Here is a 17374-nt window from a genome sequence, read left to right as displayed (position 1 = left end):
CCAAAATTGTAGATATTGTATCATATTATTGTATTAATATGTTTTCGATTGTGTCTGTGAAGGAAAAAATTTAGAATATTTTAATATTGTTGTTTGATTGATCTCTGAAAAGCTTAATCATAAGAGATTAATTTTACCCAAGTTTAAAATTATTTAAGTCATAGTTCACTGGCCCTCAAACATGTTCATTTTAAAGACGACCCTTAACTCCCTGTGACTCATGCAATTGGGTTAAAATTAACTTTAAACAACTGTTTATCAACTACACGAAATTTGATATTCTAAGAATAAATAGTGTGTATTTACGTTGTAAACTCCAACATTGACTTGCAGAAAATTTTTGTCGAAAAGGTTTTGCAAGTCACCTAATCCTAGCACATTGACTGGTAATGTGATTGCAGTACTTCCTACATCTACGGCAAAGTCTTAGGAAACGGAAGTGGTTTAAACCCTAACCAAAACTACCCCTGTGTAAGCCAATGAACTCCAAGCTTTTCTACTGAGTGTTGCGAACAATCAAGGTTGTCGTGTTTTGCAAAGTAACTTCACGATTAGTTGCCGCCAAATGTTGGCCAATCTGACAAAGTTCGTGATTTGGTGTCATGTTTCCAGGTGCTTTACGCGTTGTGCTGGCAGATTGCTCGTGCGAAGGCCGGAAGGAAGTTACGTTATACAGATGTGCGCAACAAGGAACTTATACTTACTGTTAATACTCATTACGATGTGGGCCATCACGTAGGCTCATATACTGTTTGTTTCGTGTGTTGTTTTATTTTCCTTCATTTAAAGTTTTTTTAGATTTTATTGCTTGTTTTCTTACAGTCAAACCACTAATACCGCTTTGGAACAGGCTGAACTACTGATATGATATTTTGCTGTATTGCAGAGTGCTGTAGTATTGGTGAGAGCAGATAAGTTCAGTCTGTCAGTTGTCTGATTTTTGCCCTTATGTTTTTCGAGTGGAGGTGATTATTGTATAGCATTTGGTTTACTCAGAGTCTAGTTGTCAGTACTGTAGCCTATTTGTCTGTTTGTGTAATTCATAAGCATGGAGAAGAAAAACTACTCGGCAGGAATGAAAAAAGACAAAAAAGAGATGATGCCTATGGAGTCCACTTCCATTGTTCAAGAAGAAAAAGTAATAGGAAAATCAAAACAATCTCCAGAAATTGACAGGCCTTCCACCTCAGTGGAATCAAGACCTGAAGAAAAAAGAAAGAAGAGATATCGTACGAATGAGGAAGTCGAACTACATTTAAAAGGCCAGACTTCTCAAAAAAAACCTTCACAGAGAAAACCTTCAGCAAACGCCACCCCTAGAATTAGTGTTGCGCTAAATCCTGAGAGCCTTTCATCAATGACAACAGCTCCGAAGAAGATCACCATTTGCATAGTTCTTAGTATATTTCTTGGTTGTTCGATTGGAGCTGGTGTTGGTTATGGTGTTTATGTATGGTCTCATGCTGCTAAAGGCTCTGACAGAGAGGATACTTCTATACCCCAGACAGTTAACGTCTATTCTAGCACTGGAAGTAATGTTGATTCTGGAAATGGGAATCGTGGCAGTGGAAATGGCGAAGGAACATCAGAGCTGGGAAGGGTGTGGATTAATTCGGAAAACTGTGGGAGGTTGCATCCATCGGTAAGGAATCCATATGATGATGTAGGGCGCTTTGCACGCAGTATTGACGAACGCATTCAGGCAAGAGTTGTTGGAGGTATGGATGCTTCAATTGACCAACATCCATGGCAAGTGTCGTTGTGGACAAGGGGCCATACTTGTGGTGGAAGCATCATTGCTTCAAATTGGATTTTATTTGCCGCACACTGTGTTGATGCATACCCTCATCCTGAAAACTGGACTGTGTATGCTGGTGTCAATGATCGCAGAGATATGATGACTAAAGCCCAAAAAGCCTTTGTAACAGATGTGATATCACATTGGTCATTCAATTTAGATACCTATGATAGTGACATAGCACTTCTTAGGCTAGACAGACATTTTACTCTAAACAAAGATGTGAAAACTATATGTTTGCCTTCAGATAGACGTCATGTTGAAAATGGAACTGTTTGCCAAATATCTGGTTGGGGCGCAACTAGTGAAGGGTCAAGTCTTCCGTTTATTTTACAAGACACATTTGTGGAAATCATTGATCATGGTACTTGCAACCAGGCTAACTGGTTGAGTGGATTAGTTAATGATAAGATGTTTTGCGCTGGTGCCGTTGACGGTAGCAAGGATGCTTGCCAAGGAGACTCAGGAGGTCCTTTAGCCTGTCTGGATCATATTGAAAATCGTTCTTACCTAATGGGTGCAGTAAGCTGGGGTATTGGTTGTGGTGAAGCGTTTATGCCAGGAGTGTATACGAGGATCCCAACACTTGTGTCTTGGGTAAAGAAAACTATGAATGATGTGGAGGCCAAATATTCTTCTCCTACAGCAAGTACATAACTGCACAAGCCACTTGTAGCTGGATTGTAAGCAATTGATGTTATCTGGTATCATTTGATGGTGCCAATGCGGAAATGTGCGTTCTATATGTCAAACGAAAAATAACTTCAAGTTAAATAAAGTACTGTGTTATGCAACATATATGTGTATATAATACAATGCCAGCACACATATGTTTTCCTGCCATATTTTCTTTTGCACACTTTTGCTATTGTAACAGATTTTTGTGTATTACTAAATAACATTTAAATTTTGCCAAAATTAACTACCTATTAAAATGCATGCATGTTAAGTTCTTGCCCAACTTTGCTAAGTACCTCAGATATGTGCAGTACCTACTACTTGTATTTTCTGATTGATGCAGCAATCAGTGTCCCCTCGTCAAAAGTATAATATATATATATATATATATATATAGGTTTAAACACTGTTAGTTATTTATTCATGTTTTGCATTATTTGTTGCCTTTTCTCTTCACAGTGATTTGTTTGTTGAAACTATTGTGTTGTTACTGTTAATATTATTCCAAAGTTTCCAAACTATAGATCTTTAAATTATTCTGCAGATAATTTATTTTGCATAACACTATGAGTAGTAAATCAGGAACATTAACTGGTGTGGAAGAGTCAGCTGTAAAAATATTAAAACGAGCCATTGAGTTGGAAGGTGCAGCCAACTACCAGCCAGCACTGGTGTGTTATCAAGAAGGAATTGACTTGCTATTGGATGTTTTGAAAGGTGAGCTAGAAATTCTCTTCAGTCTTTATATTTGTGGTTTTATATAATCAGAGAGTGTATGCATTTACCATTTTTCTATTAAATCGTGTACAAATACTGAACCTTAGATGAGTATGAGCTAGTTAAGGGTTCATATAAACAAAATCTAAATGTTTAGGGTGTAAAGATGCGAGCAAGCGGAAACATTTTCGCGAAAAAGTAGAAGAGTACATGACGAGAGCTGAGCAAGTGAAAGATGCTGTGCAAAAGCTGAAAGAGAGTGGAAAATATCATGAGCAAATGAAAATTGAAGAAAATTCTACTGGATTCGGTTACTCGAAAGTATTTGGTCCTTATGTTGATGAATACATTACAGAGGTTCATGTAGAAGATGCGTATATTAGAAGCTTTCATCAGGTATAATTCATTGTTTTATTCGTTATTGATTGGTTCAATGTATGGCAATGTTCACATTTATGAGTATGATTCTTAAAGCAATATAAGGTATATAGCTGTTTTTTTTCAGATCAACAACTTTGTGAGATTTTGTGAAATGCTCATAATGCGATGCAAAAATGTAACAAATATTCATCTCACCACCACAGAAGATTCTAATGCAAACCAGCAGAAAGACGGTTTACACAGTATTGCTCAGAGTCTGCTTCCGTATGGTATAACTCTTCGAGTTGAGTATTCCACAACACTTCATGATCGCGAGATAACATTTAGCAATGGATGGATTATAAAAATTGGTAGAGGTTTAGATTATTTTAAAAAGGCTGATAAGTTTAGTATAGGTTTTCATGAAATGGACCTCAGAAAATGCCACGCTACCACAATTGATGTATTTCATAAAAAACACACACGAGACAGGTAGCATACATTAATATTGGCTTGAATTTTTACTGTTATAAAACGCGAAACAGATCTAATAAATTTCTTTTGACCTTATTTATTATGCATATTTTGTAAAACCCCCATTTAGTCATATATTTTGTATTTGTACTTTAATTGTGCAAGGACATGTTTTTCTGTTCTTCTTCAATTCTATGGATTTAATCTGCAAGCATTCATATATGCAGAAGCAAGAGTTGATTGTGTTATGTTAATTCCTACGAAATAAGAGTGCTTTTTGGAGAACATAAGAACATTTTAAATATGGAATTGTATTTTTATTGTGTGCTTTTTCGTGTAGTTGTGATTAATACTGCAAAGACCCCTAATTATCCACTACATCCTTCTTTGTCACACATTAGTTTCTCTTAGGTTTATGATGTAAAAACGATTTTTCCTTGCCGTTCAAGAATTTTCTTGCACCATACTTTATTACTATTTTTGTGTCCTTCTCATCAGCTCCAAGTGTAATGCAACATCAGGAAATTGTGACTTTGGTTTTTGATTTAAAGCAGGACACACAATAGGGTCAGCATGTATCCCTTGTTTTTTAATTTCTAGTGCTAAAGTGGTCATTGGTAATAGACTACACTTGCAAGATAACATGATGTTTAAATTTATCTCAGATTAGAACTCCATAATTTGTGAATATGTTTGCTCCTTGGAAAATCAATTATAAATGTGTTACTCCGTAAACAAATTTAACATCTATTTATGATCAGAATCTTGTGTTGTTGCCATATCCTTCATGCAAGTGCCTGGTTCCACGGATGTAGTGCCAGTCAATGTTTGTTAACCTTATACAGAGTTTGTTGGTCAGAAGTCATCATTTAGGGGGCTATTTTCAAACAAAATTGCAGGGTCTTACATTTTTTACATGCTCGGCATACTGCATAACCAGAAGTCGCCATTCGGTACTTTGAAAGTACCGTCGGTAATGGTACTTGGCAAAAAATGTACCGATGGTTCCGGTATTCGGCACTTTTTGTGTAAAAGATGCAATGTTTGCCGCTATTATGCCCCCGGTAAAGGTTACTCCAGGTTAAAACATATGTGACGTTAATTGCTTGCAATTTTACGTGACATTTTTTGATAAAAAAGATCAACATGTTAAAATTAGTATTAATTAACATGAAATTTTGAAAACATACTTGTTAAAAATTTGAAATTATCACGTGAAAAGTACTGGGACTGACTGAAATTTCTTGAAAAAAGTAATTCGGTATTTTTTTCCAAAAGCACTGCGGTACAGTAATTCGGTGCTATAGCACTGCCCGCCTATGTACATAACAAAGCTTTGTAATAAAAATGTTTAGATTAACATGGGTTGAAATTTTGAAGCATACTGTTATTACTGGAAATATTTAAATTTTACCTTTAAATTATGGTGTTTATTCTCATAACATGTGCCTAGTACAGATATGTCCAACCAGCAGCCCGCATGCATCCCAGTTAAGGATTTTTGTCTCACAGTTACAGGTTTGTGTAGTTACGTATACAAAATGCATGGGTGGTTTTACAACTTTAATATAGAAAAACAAGTTTGAGACTAATGAGATTTTATCGGCGAGCACTATATGCACCTTAGTGTGGAAAAAGTTTATAACTGCGACACTTATTTAACAATTGACATCACTTCTGATCTTGAGTCGACATAACTGGTCTAGTATAAATCTTCGTTAAGCTTCTACAAACTACAAAACTACATGATGTCCTGTTATGTTGCTGCAAAAACAACAGAAATACTTCTTATTTTTCAATATAGTAAGTTAGAACTTATATCCCAGGGTTGGGGGAAACAAAATCACCATGTAAATAAAATAGATATGACTTAGAACAATTAAGAAATATTTGCAAATACAACTTACAAGAACAAACCACATCTGACAAATTACAACTACTAAAAATGTTATTTCAGACATTCTGTACTCAGTTCTATGCTTGTCGTCAGGGATTCTAGAACTGCACAGCGACAAACAACTGTTCATTGCTGATAAGAATTGCATCAAGAATTTTTTTAACATCTTAAACATTTCATTTGTAAAACAAGATTAATCAAGAAATACAGCTAAATGAAGAATGAGCTGATTATGAGGCCACACATTTTAATTGCTTCTGATTTCTTTGTAAAGTAAAGTATTTTGTTACATACACATACAGATGTTTATTAAGACTAATATACTTGGAGGCAAAACACAGTAGTTGTACACTAGAAAGCCATCTGTGAGTGAGTTATTTCAAAGACAAAGTAAAAAAAACCATTTCCACACAAATAATCCTGTTGCTATGCTTTCCACTTGCACCAGACACAACAATTGACTCCTGGTCCACTAATGATGCTAGCTGTTTGTATATCCAGGCAACAGTGGATCCATTAATTCAAATCTACTGCATAATCAAAGTTTTGCTGATCACCGTGTCAAGAAGAAGAAAAATTAGTAAAATATAACAAATATAGGCCAATGAGCAGTTGTAAGCTTGAAAAAAATTCAAGATTCCGCCGGTTTTGCTTTTAAAGTAGAATTTCTATCTTTTTGTTGCTTCTCAGCCAGTTGTGCTTGTAATTCTTCTACTTTTTTCTTGAGCACATCTCGAATACCAAGAAGTTGTTTATGTCGCTGCTGAACAGGTTCCTGGGCCACATAAATACGACTTACCTCTAGATTTATCTATTTTTGTGAATATTAATTAGCTATAAGGCTCTTTGCCAGGCTTCCAACTTTAGCACGTTGAAATAAATATCATGTAAAATATTATGTATTCAGAATAAAAATGCTGACTCAAAACAGTAAAGAATTAACTTGATGTTTCATTAAACGAAGTTTTCACTTTTTTTCAACAATCTAACCAAAAGACAAAACTTTAGCCTACCTGCATTTTCATCAAAGGATTCCATCGACCATAGTAAGTAGTCCAAAATTCAAGATGGCGAATGGCAGCAGCAGGAAGTATAATATGATTGCTGTAAGCAGATGCATACAGGGCATTCAAGTAGTCCTCTTTGTGTGAATGCACCAAAGACCAAAGTGACCTTGTACGCTTCTTTAACTCCTGAATTTGGATATTACGTTTGGAAACTTACTCTGAATGAGTTTTGCATGAAAATCAATAAAATAATGCAACCATTGCAAAAGATATAGTACTGCTTTCATGGATCGATATTACACCTCACTAGTGAATGCACAAACTTTTATTTACCTCTTTCTTTCTTTCACGATCACAGTTGCAGAGAAATGTACCAAACATACAGGAATAAAGATGATCCAAAATTAGAATAAGAAAGAACTCATTGAATTCAAATGCCGCAGGAAACTAAAACAGTTTGAATGGAGCGGATTTGAAAAAACAATAAATTTTTCATAATTTTTCACCGTAAAATGTAATCTATTATATCTAATACCTGCTGCATAATTTGCCACACAGCATCCATAAACTGAAGAAAAACAGGTGAGCGTTCTGAATCAGAATGATTTTTATCACCATGGCCAAGTCTTTGTGCAAATTTATGACCAAAGCTCAACCATTCCTTTTCTATTAAAACCTATGATGAAAAAGCGGTTATGTTTAAGGCACATTAACAAGAAATATGACGATCTTCATAAAACAAAACAAACAATTAGGACATGCTTTATTCCACAACTTAAGCATTTCCATTCAATATTATCCCTGTAAATTTCAATTTTTTTGGCGTCTAACCCACATGTAACTGAAAAAAAAATGGTTGGGTCATATGGTATATCAACTTTGAACTACTGCCCGATGTGTAGCCTTGTAGTTAAATTATAGTTTTGTTCTGTTCTGTATGTTTTCTTTTACTATGTGGCAGCAAGGCTAGTGTAGGGCAGTTTGAATTTGTGTGTGTGTTATCATTTATTGTTAGTGTATTATATCTGTTGTCACAGGGAATAGTCTATGTTCAGTTTAATAAATCTTACACAAAGCTCATGTGATACTGTTTGTTACATGACCCATTATCTTATATTGCCTGACGGCCCAAGTTTTATGAGTTTTATTTTTACCTACTGTTGAATGCATAATATAAGATTTCTTAAACTTTAAATCATTACTTATATGCTCATTTTCTGTAACTTAACCATCGTTTTATATGGGTTTATTAGATTTAACAACTGGTTACTAGGTTTGCCCTTCACTATGCAAATTAACCGTGTATCATTAAACACTCACTTAATTTCCGCTGCAATTCTTAATTGTGTTACAACAATAATAAACTATATTGCAGGCGTATAGTGCGGTGGAGTAAACTGAAAAGCCAAAACTTAAGAAGTCGATTAATGTGGGTCTTACTCTTTACTTTTAGTAACATTTGACTGAAAAGATTCAAAAGCATAATGATGCATAAATTGCCTATGTTTTTTCCTAGCCTGCGGCATATGTTCTTATTATAGACTAGCACTAGCTATGGCCCACAGTTTAAAAACTACCATAGGCTACTAAAAAAAGGTGAAAAGTTGAAAATGCAATAAAGTGCAAGGCGCAGTTATAATACAAAATATACACAATTCCGGTAGCAATTAGCAGTGAAAACATATTACTGTACCTCGAATCCCTCCAAGGTCCTATAGTAAGAATCAAGCATAATCATTGAAAGTGAGGTAAGCTGAGCAGTTCTGTCCCATCCATCACTACAATGCACTAACACTGATGCTTTTGCTGTTTCAACGTGATGTGTAATCTTTGTCGCTGCTGCAAGGATTGTCTAGGCAAATACAGTTTATTTTATTTCAAGTTCGGAAGACCTAACACAAGAATACCATTAAACTTCACCAATTTTTAGTTAACATTTTCATACTTTAATATGAAGCAACCATTGCGACTGTTCAAGATTAGAAAGCCAGTGTTTGTCATCGATAGGATGAGCGGTCAAGCAAGTGTCTTGCAATTTACGCAAGGACTCCCTCATAACGTGTATGTTATGTATATCACAGAATATTAATTCTGAAGTTGTGTAAGCCTCTGATTTTTCATAGCCTCCACCTCGAGCCTGAAGTTTAATCAAGTTTAATTAATTATTAATTCTGAAGTTAAGTTAAGTAATATTAATTCTGAAGTTGTGTAAGCCTCTGATTTTTCATAGCCTCCACCTCGAGCCTGAAGTTTAATCAAGTTTAATTAACCATAAACAGCTTAAATAAACATTCAATATATATATAATAAAACACAGTTAAAGAACATATAGTGCATTGTAATACTTCTAATCTACTTAAGAATTAGAAATGAAGCTTAAGCAATGGGTGTTTTTGTGAGGTATATATATACGTTTTGTCTTAAGTGAGTGTCATAATCTTTACAAAGCGAAGACTAATTGTACCAGTGTTATGATCGTACATAATAAAAAATACAGGTACTTAAAATTCCGGTAAATATACTTTGGAAAAATGCTCCTTACCACATTGGCAACAGCATTTGCTTGTGGCCTGGCATCAAATATTAGCAACTTATGAGCGTGTGGATTCGCCTCCAAAATTAAATGGACGTAACGCTCATCATCCCTGCTACGCTTTGAACTGATTCCACACAATGGCTGTGCACAGCGGGTTATTGATGCCTGTGCATTTTTGTAGTAAGCAGTAAAATATAAGTTATAATGCAGAGTGTTAATGATATATAATAACAATTAACCTTAAATTGGTTACATATAATACAATTTGCTTCAAGCAGTGGTATTTGTCAAGAAATAGACTTACAGCAATATAATTGCAGCACACACCTATAAAGTATATTGAATGAACAAATGTATATGAACAGCACTTATTAGCATCTAAGAATACCTGACTTTCAGGATGAATCCATGATAAAACTGGTATTCGACCTCGGCTTCGAAACTGTGCAACTTGTTTTAAATCATCATCAGTGGCAGGTGACGGGACTGCAAGCTATCCACAAGAAGTCAATAAAAATATTACCACAATAACCTGATAAACAATAAAAGGCCTTGTTTTACTTTTATCCTCACCAACTGCGGGTATGTATCACAAAGTTCATATTTAAAGTTTGCTTTCGTAAGCCTCCATCCTTCTGCTGGTAAGCCCTGTCGTTGATATTCCGCTTTTGAATTATACACCGACCACCCAGCTCCATCATCACCAAAGTCTTCTTTGAAGGAGAAGGCAAAAAATTGCTAAATGCAAAATAAACAGAAATTTTATGCAAATTTGACAGTCACAAATAATTTAACCTGATGTAGTTTGAAGCAAGTTGTGTATTGATAGATACAGTTATATAAATAATAGGGATGTGCCGGTAGGAACTGCAGAAAAAAATCTGGTCATATATTTTGGAATTTCACTTGTACCGAATTTTGAAAAACATCCAGCAAAATCTAGTACTAGTAATACATATCAAAATTTTGTGCACAATTATGATACGTGGTGTGATAAAACAGCTTTCATCTACTGGTATACAAGCAATCATTTTTATCAAATAATTTCTGATTAGTAGGTTATAATAATGTACATTGATTTGAAAGTCTGTTACAGAGTGCCATCTAGCTTAATCTTTACTTGATTGGCAGGTGGTTTATACCATATAAAACCAACCAATTGTAAGATGCATGATGGCTTTAAAAAAAATCTTCATGGGGCAACACTCAAAACACCAAACTTAGCGAAAAACCCCAGATTCAGCTGGACAGCAGTACCTTTGCCTAGATGGACCATCCCTACCAAATAATTTGAACTAAAAAAATACCAATTTGTTTGAAAGTGGAAAGCACTGCTCTTGTAGTTTTTCATACAGTGTCCTGCGTTGCCTATTTTCTTGACGCATAACAAAGCTCAAAACTCTGAGATCTTTACAAAAGACTTTAAGTCCATACGGGTTTTTCCCTTCAGCAGCCCTGGAGGCAGTGTTTGCGCCTCCTACTTTTTCAACGCGAGTTATTGTGCATAAAGGCACTTCAATAGTGACATCTCTGTCCTGTAAAGATCAAAAATTGATGAAACAAGATAACTTGGTAATTTGTAAAAGTTGTTGGTCGTTTATAATTATAACCACAATTTAATAAATTGGTTGTACGGTTAAGTAAAACTAAACATTACCTTATCTGATTCATTGTAAAAGTATAACTTGTAATTTGTAACAATCATCTTTCCAGCAATAGCTCCAAAAAAATGACACAAGTAGGTGACATCCTTTAGCACAGCAACAAGGATTTGTTCTCCAGGAACCACAGGTACACCATCAGAGTGAGGAGTCTCAATCATGCTTGATTCCACCATCCCCTCTTGATCCTTTAAAAACACTAGTAGTGGTAATTTGAAAAGTTGTATCAAATGAAAAATTTTGGTCAGTACAAGAGTGATGTCAAACCAGTAACAGACTGTCATTTGTTTTTAATGTAATAATATAATAATTTACTTTAAAGAATAATGCATTGTTATTTTGTTTTACTTGTGCTGGACTCTCTGCAGTAGATTTTTCACTGCCATCCATAACTGAGAGTTCAATTTCGTCTGCCACAATTGAATTTAATAGACTGAATGAAAGAAACTATTTTGTGATGCTTTCAGAAAGTTTAGCAGTTTTCAAGGAAAATTAAAACAGTTCATTTTATACAGAACGTTACAATCTTAAGGTTTTGGTTGATAACTACAAACAATAACAAATACAAATAAAATAACTACAAATAAAATAAGAGTTCGGCGTTGGTGCATTCAAGTGTGGTTCCAATGAAGTTTGTTAGCTGCACTAATAAGTACATCCATGATTCCGTGAAAGCATTCTATGCACACATACACAGCCGTAAACACAATTTTTAGCACAATTCTAATGATTTACAGCAGACCGACTTCACAATAGCAGCTTGTTAAAACGTCAAAATATGCACCTGACAGCCTGGAAATTTTTCGCATTCAAGATCTTATCAAAAAATACCGACAGGCCTGCCATCAAACAAGTATCATAGATTTAGCCCGCAGTAATTGCCTTATGGATACACAAACAAACATAATACCAACAAGTATAGAATACGAACAAAATACTAATTCTGCAATAGTAACTTAGCACACCAGCCATCATACAAATTTCAATTAGAGATTTCATTTCACTGCAATTGGATAGGTCTACCATACGCCTTCTTTTTGGAAGATTTGTTTTCCTTTCTCATGATGGTTTAATTTTCCTCTAAGGATGTGCTAAAATCCTAAAATGTCCTCCTTTTTGACAATAACATTTTCATTTTTAATTAGCTGGTTGTTCAAACACCAATTTAATGAACAAACAAAGAATTGAGTCATCAGTGCACACCCTCATGCCAAAATTTGTGTCTTTTCACTCATGATTTCTCATAGGAAACTGCTGTACTTTCCAGTCAGGAGTGCACTCAATACTGTTTTTCATGAGCTTCAGTGCCGCACTTGTGGTGTGTTATTTTGCACTTAATGTCTTGGATAGAACTTCTGTGCAGTCAATTTTCAATTAATTTAAAGATTAAGTAAGTCAAACTGTGTGATTGCGCACTTCCATTGCATCTGAGAATTTTTACGTACCACACTTGTCATTCCTGTTGTTTGGCCAAGATCTTCCTGAAAATGGCCATACTCTGCAGCCCGGGTGTGCATCAAAGCCTCAATTCTTTTTTTGTTTATTATAAATCAGCGTAAAGATAAAAAAATTCAGCTGCTTTGTGTGCAGCTTGCCACACTGTCTGCTATTGATTTTGTGCCAATCTCCAAAGGGTAACAGCCTCAGCTTCAACCCAAACTATGGAAGTGGAGGTATTGTTCACGTTGAAATATAAATAGAGGCATAGGCTACCGTGACATATTGTGTTTATATTGGTATACAAAGCAGGCTTTGTCTCTTCAGCTTCAACTTTAACATGCACCAGAATGGAATCGGCACTTCGTCCGCCAAAGATTTACGCCAGCAGTCAAAACAGTTTACGCCAACATGATTACATGACTATTATCTCAAAACAGTTTATTTTAAAAATATGTCAACTTATAAAATATCTGTGTAACCTACGTCGATAATTAATTTAATTAACATACGCCAAACTCTGCCGGCTTACAAATTGCGTTTCGTTTTCCGCTGTAGATCTTGGACGGAAAGGCTGCAACTTCCAGTCTGGAACATGCATAGCCTATAGCCTGTGACATTCATCGGTATAGGCCTATGCCCTATACGATCGGTCAGCTAGGCTGCTAGGGCCTTGTGAGCATACAGAGCCTATTTTTGTTACAAGCCCACAACTGCCCATACAGTAACCTACTAGTAATGTTCCCTCTAAGCTGCGCGCGTGCGCAAATGCGCACTGCTGACACGGTCTCCGCGCACAGAAAATCTGTGCTGCGCACAAGAAAAAAATCCAACCTCAATTGAAAATAAAACAAACGCATAACAATGGCCACAGTGCGCACGTGGCACGTCTGATGTTGCTCACAGCGGTCCAAAGGACCGCTCAGGGAGTTAGTGTGTTTGCTCAGACTCGTGAAAAATTAGAGGGAACATTGCCTACTAGTACCTTTTGGGCTGTCATTCTGTGGAGAAAAACTTTTTGGAGCATGCTAGGCTATTTCACTGGAAAAATCGTACGTTCAAAGCTAGCCTATTTTTCATGGTTATTTAGTAACTTAACTTACAGTTTATTTTTATTGTAGAAGTGCACAACCACAGGGGATGCCTTTGTACGCTTGAGTGCTTGATCCCAGCTACTCAAATTGCGACATCATCTGGTTGTGCACTTGTATACTAGACCCGGCTAGGCTAGCCTTTCTCCCATCCTAACCGCCTAGCTTTAACAACGGGCTGCTTGACCTACTTAACATGAAATAATCACTCTAGCTTTTATATACTGGACGGCAATTGTTGGAGTGATACAAGAGTTCGGAAGGTGATGTTATCGATCTTTATGCAACCCTATTCTCCGACTGAGGGAAACCTTTGCACAACTTAAGATCGGTAATAATTAATTGATCCTCACTGCTTGAGCCCCGGTGAACATTTTTATTTGTTTTTTTTTTCATTGTTTGTTACTCGTTTTACAATCGACAGCCTCACTAAACAGAAGCAATTAAACGTTGTTCATACTTTGCTCAAGGGTAATTACGACGGTAGTGCAACTGGGAATCGAATCCGACTGGCATATTTACGACCCGGGCACGCTAACCGTTCCTTTCTGCCACAGAGCTGATTAATACCTAGCTCAGGGATGTCCAACCTTTTATTATGGTGGGCCGCATTGTCACTTGAAATAATTGAATGGGCCGCAAAACCTATTAAATTTCAAGAAAAATGGGTACATGAAGTACATACTTTTGAAGTGAAAATGACTAGCGGGCCGCACAAAAATCTCAGGCGGGCCGCAGGTTGGACATCCCTGACCTAGCTGATGAGTGATGACCTTTAGTTTCTTCAGCTCCTGCTCTATTTTTGTTAGAATAAGAACATTCTGGATTAAACTGCAAACTCTGGACAGATTCTTCAAGATTACAAGCACCGCTACCCAATCAATAGTCTTCCTTATCCCCAGCCGCTTCTTCAAACGCGCTGGTGAGTTTCCGATTACGGATTGCTTATGAAAGAGCTAGAATATCGATTACTTTTGTAATGAACCACTCTTACCAAAAGATCGAACGCGTTCATTGATACGAAGGACATTGCAACCGTTACACCTTCCATTGGCTTTCAGCAAGGAACGGTAATGGACTAACGGTAAGCTTTGCCATGACACATGACCCCCCTCACAAACCAATTTTTTGTCCATAGACCTTTTTAAGTGCGCATTCCTTTTCTTTCAGTGCATTTTACGTCTGCATTACTTCACTTGTTCGCGACTGCTTATCGGCTATAACAGCGGTTCTCAAACTTTTTTAAAAGAAAGTAAGCAACGGTCTCCTAGCAATTTTGTAAATGCCTCACGGTCCCTTAAAAAATCAACACAAAACAACACGTTGGTTTTTATGGTATCAATGTGACGGGTGTATCTGCTTCTTTGCAACCAGTTCAGCAATGTTTGGTTCTGTTTTGGACAAAGCAACCCTAATATCGTGAATCACATTCAACCGGTTTCGAGTTTTTGGCTTGATGGCAAGAAGTGCCGTTTTTTTGGGAGGTGCTTCGGCTTCGCGGTCCCAGAAAATTGTCTCGCGGACGCCAAAAGAACCGCGGACCTCAGTTTGAGAACCACTAGGCTATAACCTATCCCACTGGAAAACAGATAGACCTAATATGCGAGTATATATGAATATGGGAAAAGTGGGACCTGTGAGCTAAGGGACCAATGAGGCAGAAGGATATTTCAAAACCTGCTGGTGGTTCTACGTCATTTGTTTGCGATTTTAAAACGACTTACCGGTATGTTATAAGCTTTCTTCTACACTACAATCAAGTGTGTTAATGTCTTAGCTTAGAAAGTTGTCACAATTTTTTTTAAATATAGGCAAAAAGTAAGTTTTTAAAAAGAACAAGAAATTTATTTTCCATCACTCAAGATGGTTTTAAAGTAATAAAATTTTGCAGGAAATAAGCATAGCAACTATAACGAATAGAATAGGACAAGTTATGTTAAGATTCTTGTTAGATCACCAGTAGCGGAGAGTTTTGAAGCATATGGTGGCCAGTGCTTTTGAGCCATGGTGGCTCATGGGTCCCCTCATGATACCATGTATGGTACTTTAAGCTTAATATTTCTTCTTGACATCTTGCTCTTTATCTTTCCTACAAACATAGGTGGGCAGCACCGCGGTACTATACCGAATTACTGTACCGCGATACTTTTTCCGTACCGATACCGGTACCATCGGTACTTTTGGAAGATAGTAGGCTTCCGAATCCCAGTACCGAATTACCTTTTTCAAGAAAATACCGTCGGTCCCGGTACTCAGTTCTTTTCACGTGATAATTTCCGAATGTTAACAAGTAGGCTATGTTTTCAAAAAAAATACATGTTAGCTAATCCTTAATACTAATTTTAACATCTGTTGGCTTAAAATTCACACAAACCTATGACAATTTCAACATAGGTAGTATTTCAGGTATCGCTTCAAACCATATTAAAATTGTCAAAATTTAGTTCAGAAATAAATAATTAAGAGTTTAAAAAAAATCCGACTCATAGGTCCCACCTTTTCCCCTACGGCATTCCCAAATCGTTGTATACGGTGTTTTAAAACTTACACCATAAATTCGAATGGTACAAAATATTATAAGTATAGTAGAATGCATTTCATTTTGAGGCGTAAAAACCCAAAACATTACGGTACGCTACGCGCAATGTTAGTGGGTTGGAAAAACGTGTTTAGGCCTGCCCAATTACATTATCACATACCTAAGTTTTAAAAACTTTTACACAAAGCAGTTAACGCAATCCTCCACACGCCACTGATCATCGTAGCCTGTCGGCGATAAGACGTTATCATAATAATTGTAATCCAGCTTTACATTCTCTGAACGACCACAAGGCTATATTATTTAAACAACACTATTTTAAACTTGTGACAATAGCCGAAAGTTACGTCACCGTTGTTAATTAATAATAATTACCGGTATTTCTTTTCTTGCAAAAACTGATGATGCCACTTAATTCCAGCAGAAAATGTTTAATAAAACTGACTGATCTGAAATGAAAACATTCCTATTTTTTAAATATAGTAGAACGGATAAATACTGTGTTTGAACAAATTACAATATCACCGCATACAAAACTATACGGCCTACGTCACCATGTTATGCAAAATAATGTTTTTGTAACTATTTTTCGTATTTACAGTAGGCTTATTTCTCAACCAGTGGAAAGCAGTAGGCCTGATGCTGGAGTAGTTGAGAAAAACGCAAATTAGGAATAATCAAGCATTTTACAAGTGGAACTATATTTGTGTTAGCAGCTGCCACTGCAAATCTACGACGTTTTTTAGAGCTTTTTAATTTCCATCTGCTCGTTGACAATTTTATTGGTTTGCCAGCGAGTGTTGCATAACGAGAAGTTTTTGTTTTTATGCTCCACACCTTACCTCTTTTAGTGAGTAATGGAAGACTGAGAAAAATGCTACGTTATTTACTGCATGTTTGGATATCCCTAAGTGCTATATAGCGCGGTACCCAGGGTGGCAAAGCGGTCAGAGCGCCAAGCCTGAGTCTTGCAATAATACGACCCCGGTTCAATTGTTAACGGCGTCACCTTTTTATGCCTTGCGACCAAACCCTTGACCCTATTGCTTCTGTTTAGTAATCCTGGACCCTGGTGAACAGCTCCGAAATAGGGCAATACGATATGAAATTAAAAGATGTAGGCCATTTGTCGATCGTAAATTGCACAAAGATAAGCTCGGTAACCGGGGTTGAGCGATG

The 17374-nt window shown here is 36.4% G+C and overlaps 3 protein-coding genes and 1 long non-coding RNA gene across 4 annotated transcripts; 3 read left to right on the top strand and 1 right to left on the bottom strand.

Annotated features, from left to right (window-relative positions):
* Positions 1–211: 211 nt before the first annotated feature.
* On the top strand, positions 212–2455 carry LOC143452736 (serine protease 30-like). Its single transcript, XM_076953802.1, has 2 exons — positions 212–521; positions 613–2455. Exon 2 carries the CDS (start codon positions 1049–1051, stop codon positions 2453–2455), a length of 1407 nt encoding a protein of 468 aa, XP_076809917.1. The 5' UTR covers positions 212–521; positions 613–1048.
* A 573-nt stretch (positions 2456–3028) lies between these two features.
* LOC143452774 (MIT domain-containing protein 1-like) lies at positions 3029–4558 on the top strand. The gene is made up of 3 exons (XM_076953867.1): positions 3029–3193; positions 3351–3589; positions 3699–4558. The coding sequence occupies exons 1-3, from the start codon at positions 3043–3045 to the stop codon at positions 4047–4049; spliced, it is 741 nt and encodes a 246-aa protein (XP_076809982.1). The 5' UTR covers positions 3029–3042; the 3' UTR covers positions 4050–4558.
* A 1220-nt stretch (positions 4559–5778) lies between these two features.
* Positions 5779–13235, bottom strand: LOC143452696 (phosphatidylinositol-3,5-bisphosphate 3-phosphatase MTMR2-like). The gene is made up of 12 exons (XM_076953751.1): positions 11477–13235; positions 11125–11316; positions 10775–11002; positions 10041–10205; positions 9856–9960; positions 9474–9632; positions 8877–9068; positions 8625–8783; positions 7467–7607; positions 7265–7378; positions 6938–7117; positions 5779–6699 (listed from the first exon to the last, which is right to left on the bottom strand). Exons 1-12 carry the CDS (start codon positions 11516–11518, stop codon positions 6556–6558), a joined length of 1821 nt encoding a protein of 606 aa, XP_076809866.1. The 5' UTR covers positions 11519–13235; the 3' UTR covers positions 5779–6555.
* A 650-nt stretch (positions 13236–13885) lies between these two features.
* LOC143444133 (uncharacterized) lies at positions 13886–14936 on the top strand. The gene is made up of 3 exons (XR_013113685.1): positions 13886–13987; positions 14466–14578; positions 14657–14936. It is a non-coding gene; the product is annotated as an uncharacterized LOC143444133 (long non-coding RNA).
* Positions 14937–17374: the final 2438 nt, after the last annotated feature.

Source organism: Clavelina lepadiformis, chromosome 1, assembly GCF_947623445.1.
Source record: "Clavelina lepadiformis chromosome 1, kaClaLepa1.1, whole genome shotgun sequence".
NCBI classification, from domain to species: Eukaryota; Metazoa; Chordata; class Ascidiacea; order Aplousobranchia; family Clavelinidae; genus Clavelina; species Clavelina lepadiformis.
Note: the sequence above shows the minus strand (reverse complement) of the source record. Positions and strands in the feature narration are given on the sequence as shown.

Excerpts from the sequence above, each read along its gene's own strand:
- LOC143452696 (XM_076953751.1), bottom strand. The coding sequence starts at position 11,518 with ATGGATGGCAGTGAAAAATCTACTGCAGAGAGTCCAGCACAA. Across the intron at positions 11,003-11,124 it reads TTTACAATGAATCAGATAAG|GACAGAGATGTCACTATTGA; the intron begins GTAATGTTTAGT and ends TGATCTTTACAG. Across the intron at positions 7,379-7,466 it reads TGTGGCAAATTATGCAGCAG|TTTCCTGCGGCATTTGAATT; the intron begins GTATTAGATATA and ends AAACTGTTTTAG.
- LOC143452774 (XM_076953867.1), top strand. The coding sequence starts at position 3,043 with ATGAGTAGTAAATCAGGAACATTAACTGGTGTGGAAGAGTCAGCTGTA. Across the intron at positions 3,194-3,350 it reads GCTATTGGATGTTTTGAAAG|GGTGTAAAGATGCGAGCAAG; the intron begins GTGAGCTAGAAA and ends CTAAATGTTTAG. Across the intron at positions 3,590-3,698 it reads ATATTAGAAGCTTTCATCAG|ATCAACAACTTTGTGAGATT; the intron begins GTATAATTCATT and ends GTTTTTTTTCAG.
- LOC143452736 (XM_076953802.1), top strand. The coding sequence starts at position 1,049 with ATGGAGAAGAAAAACTACTCGGCAGGAATGAAAAAAGACAAAAAAGAG.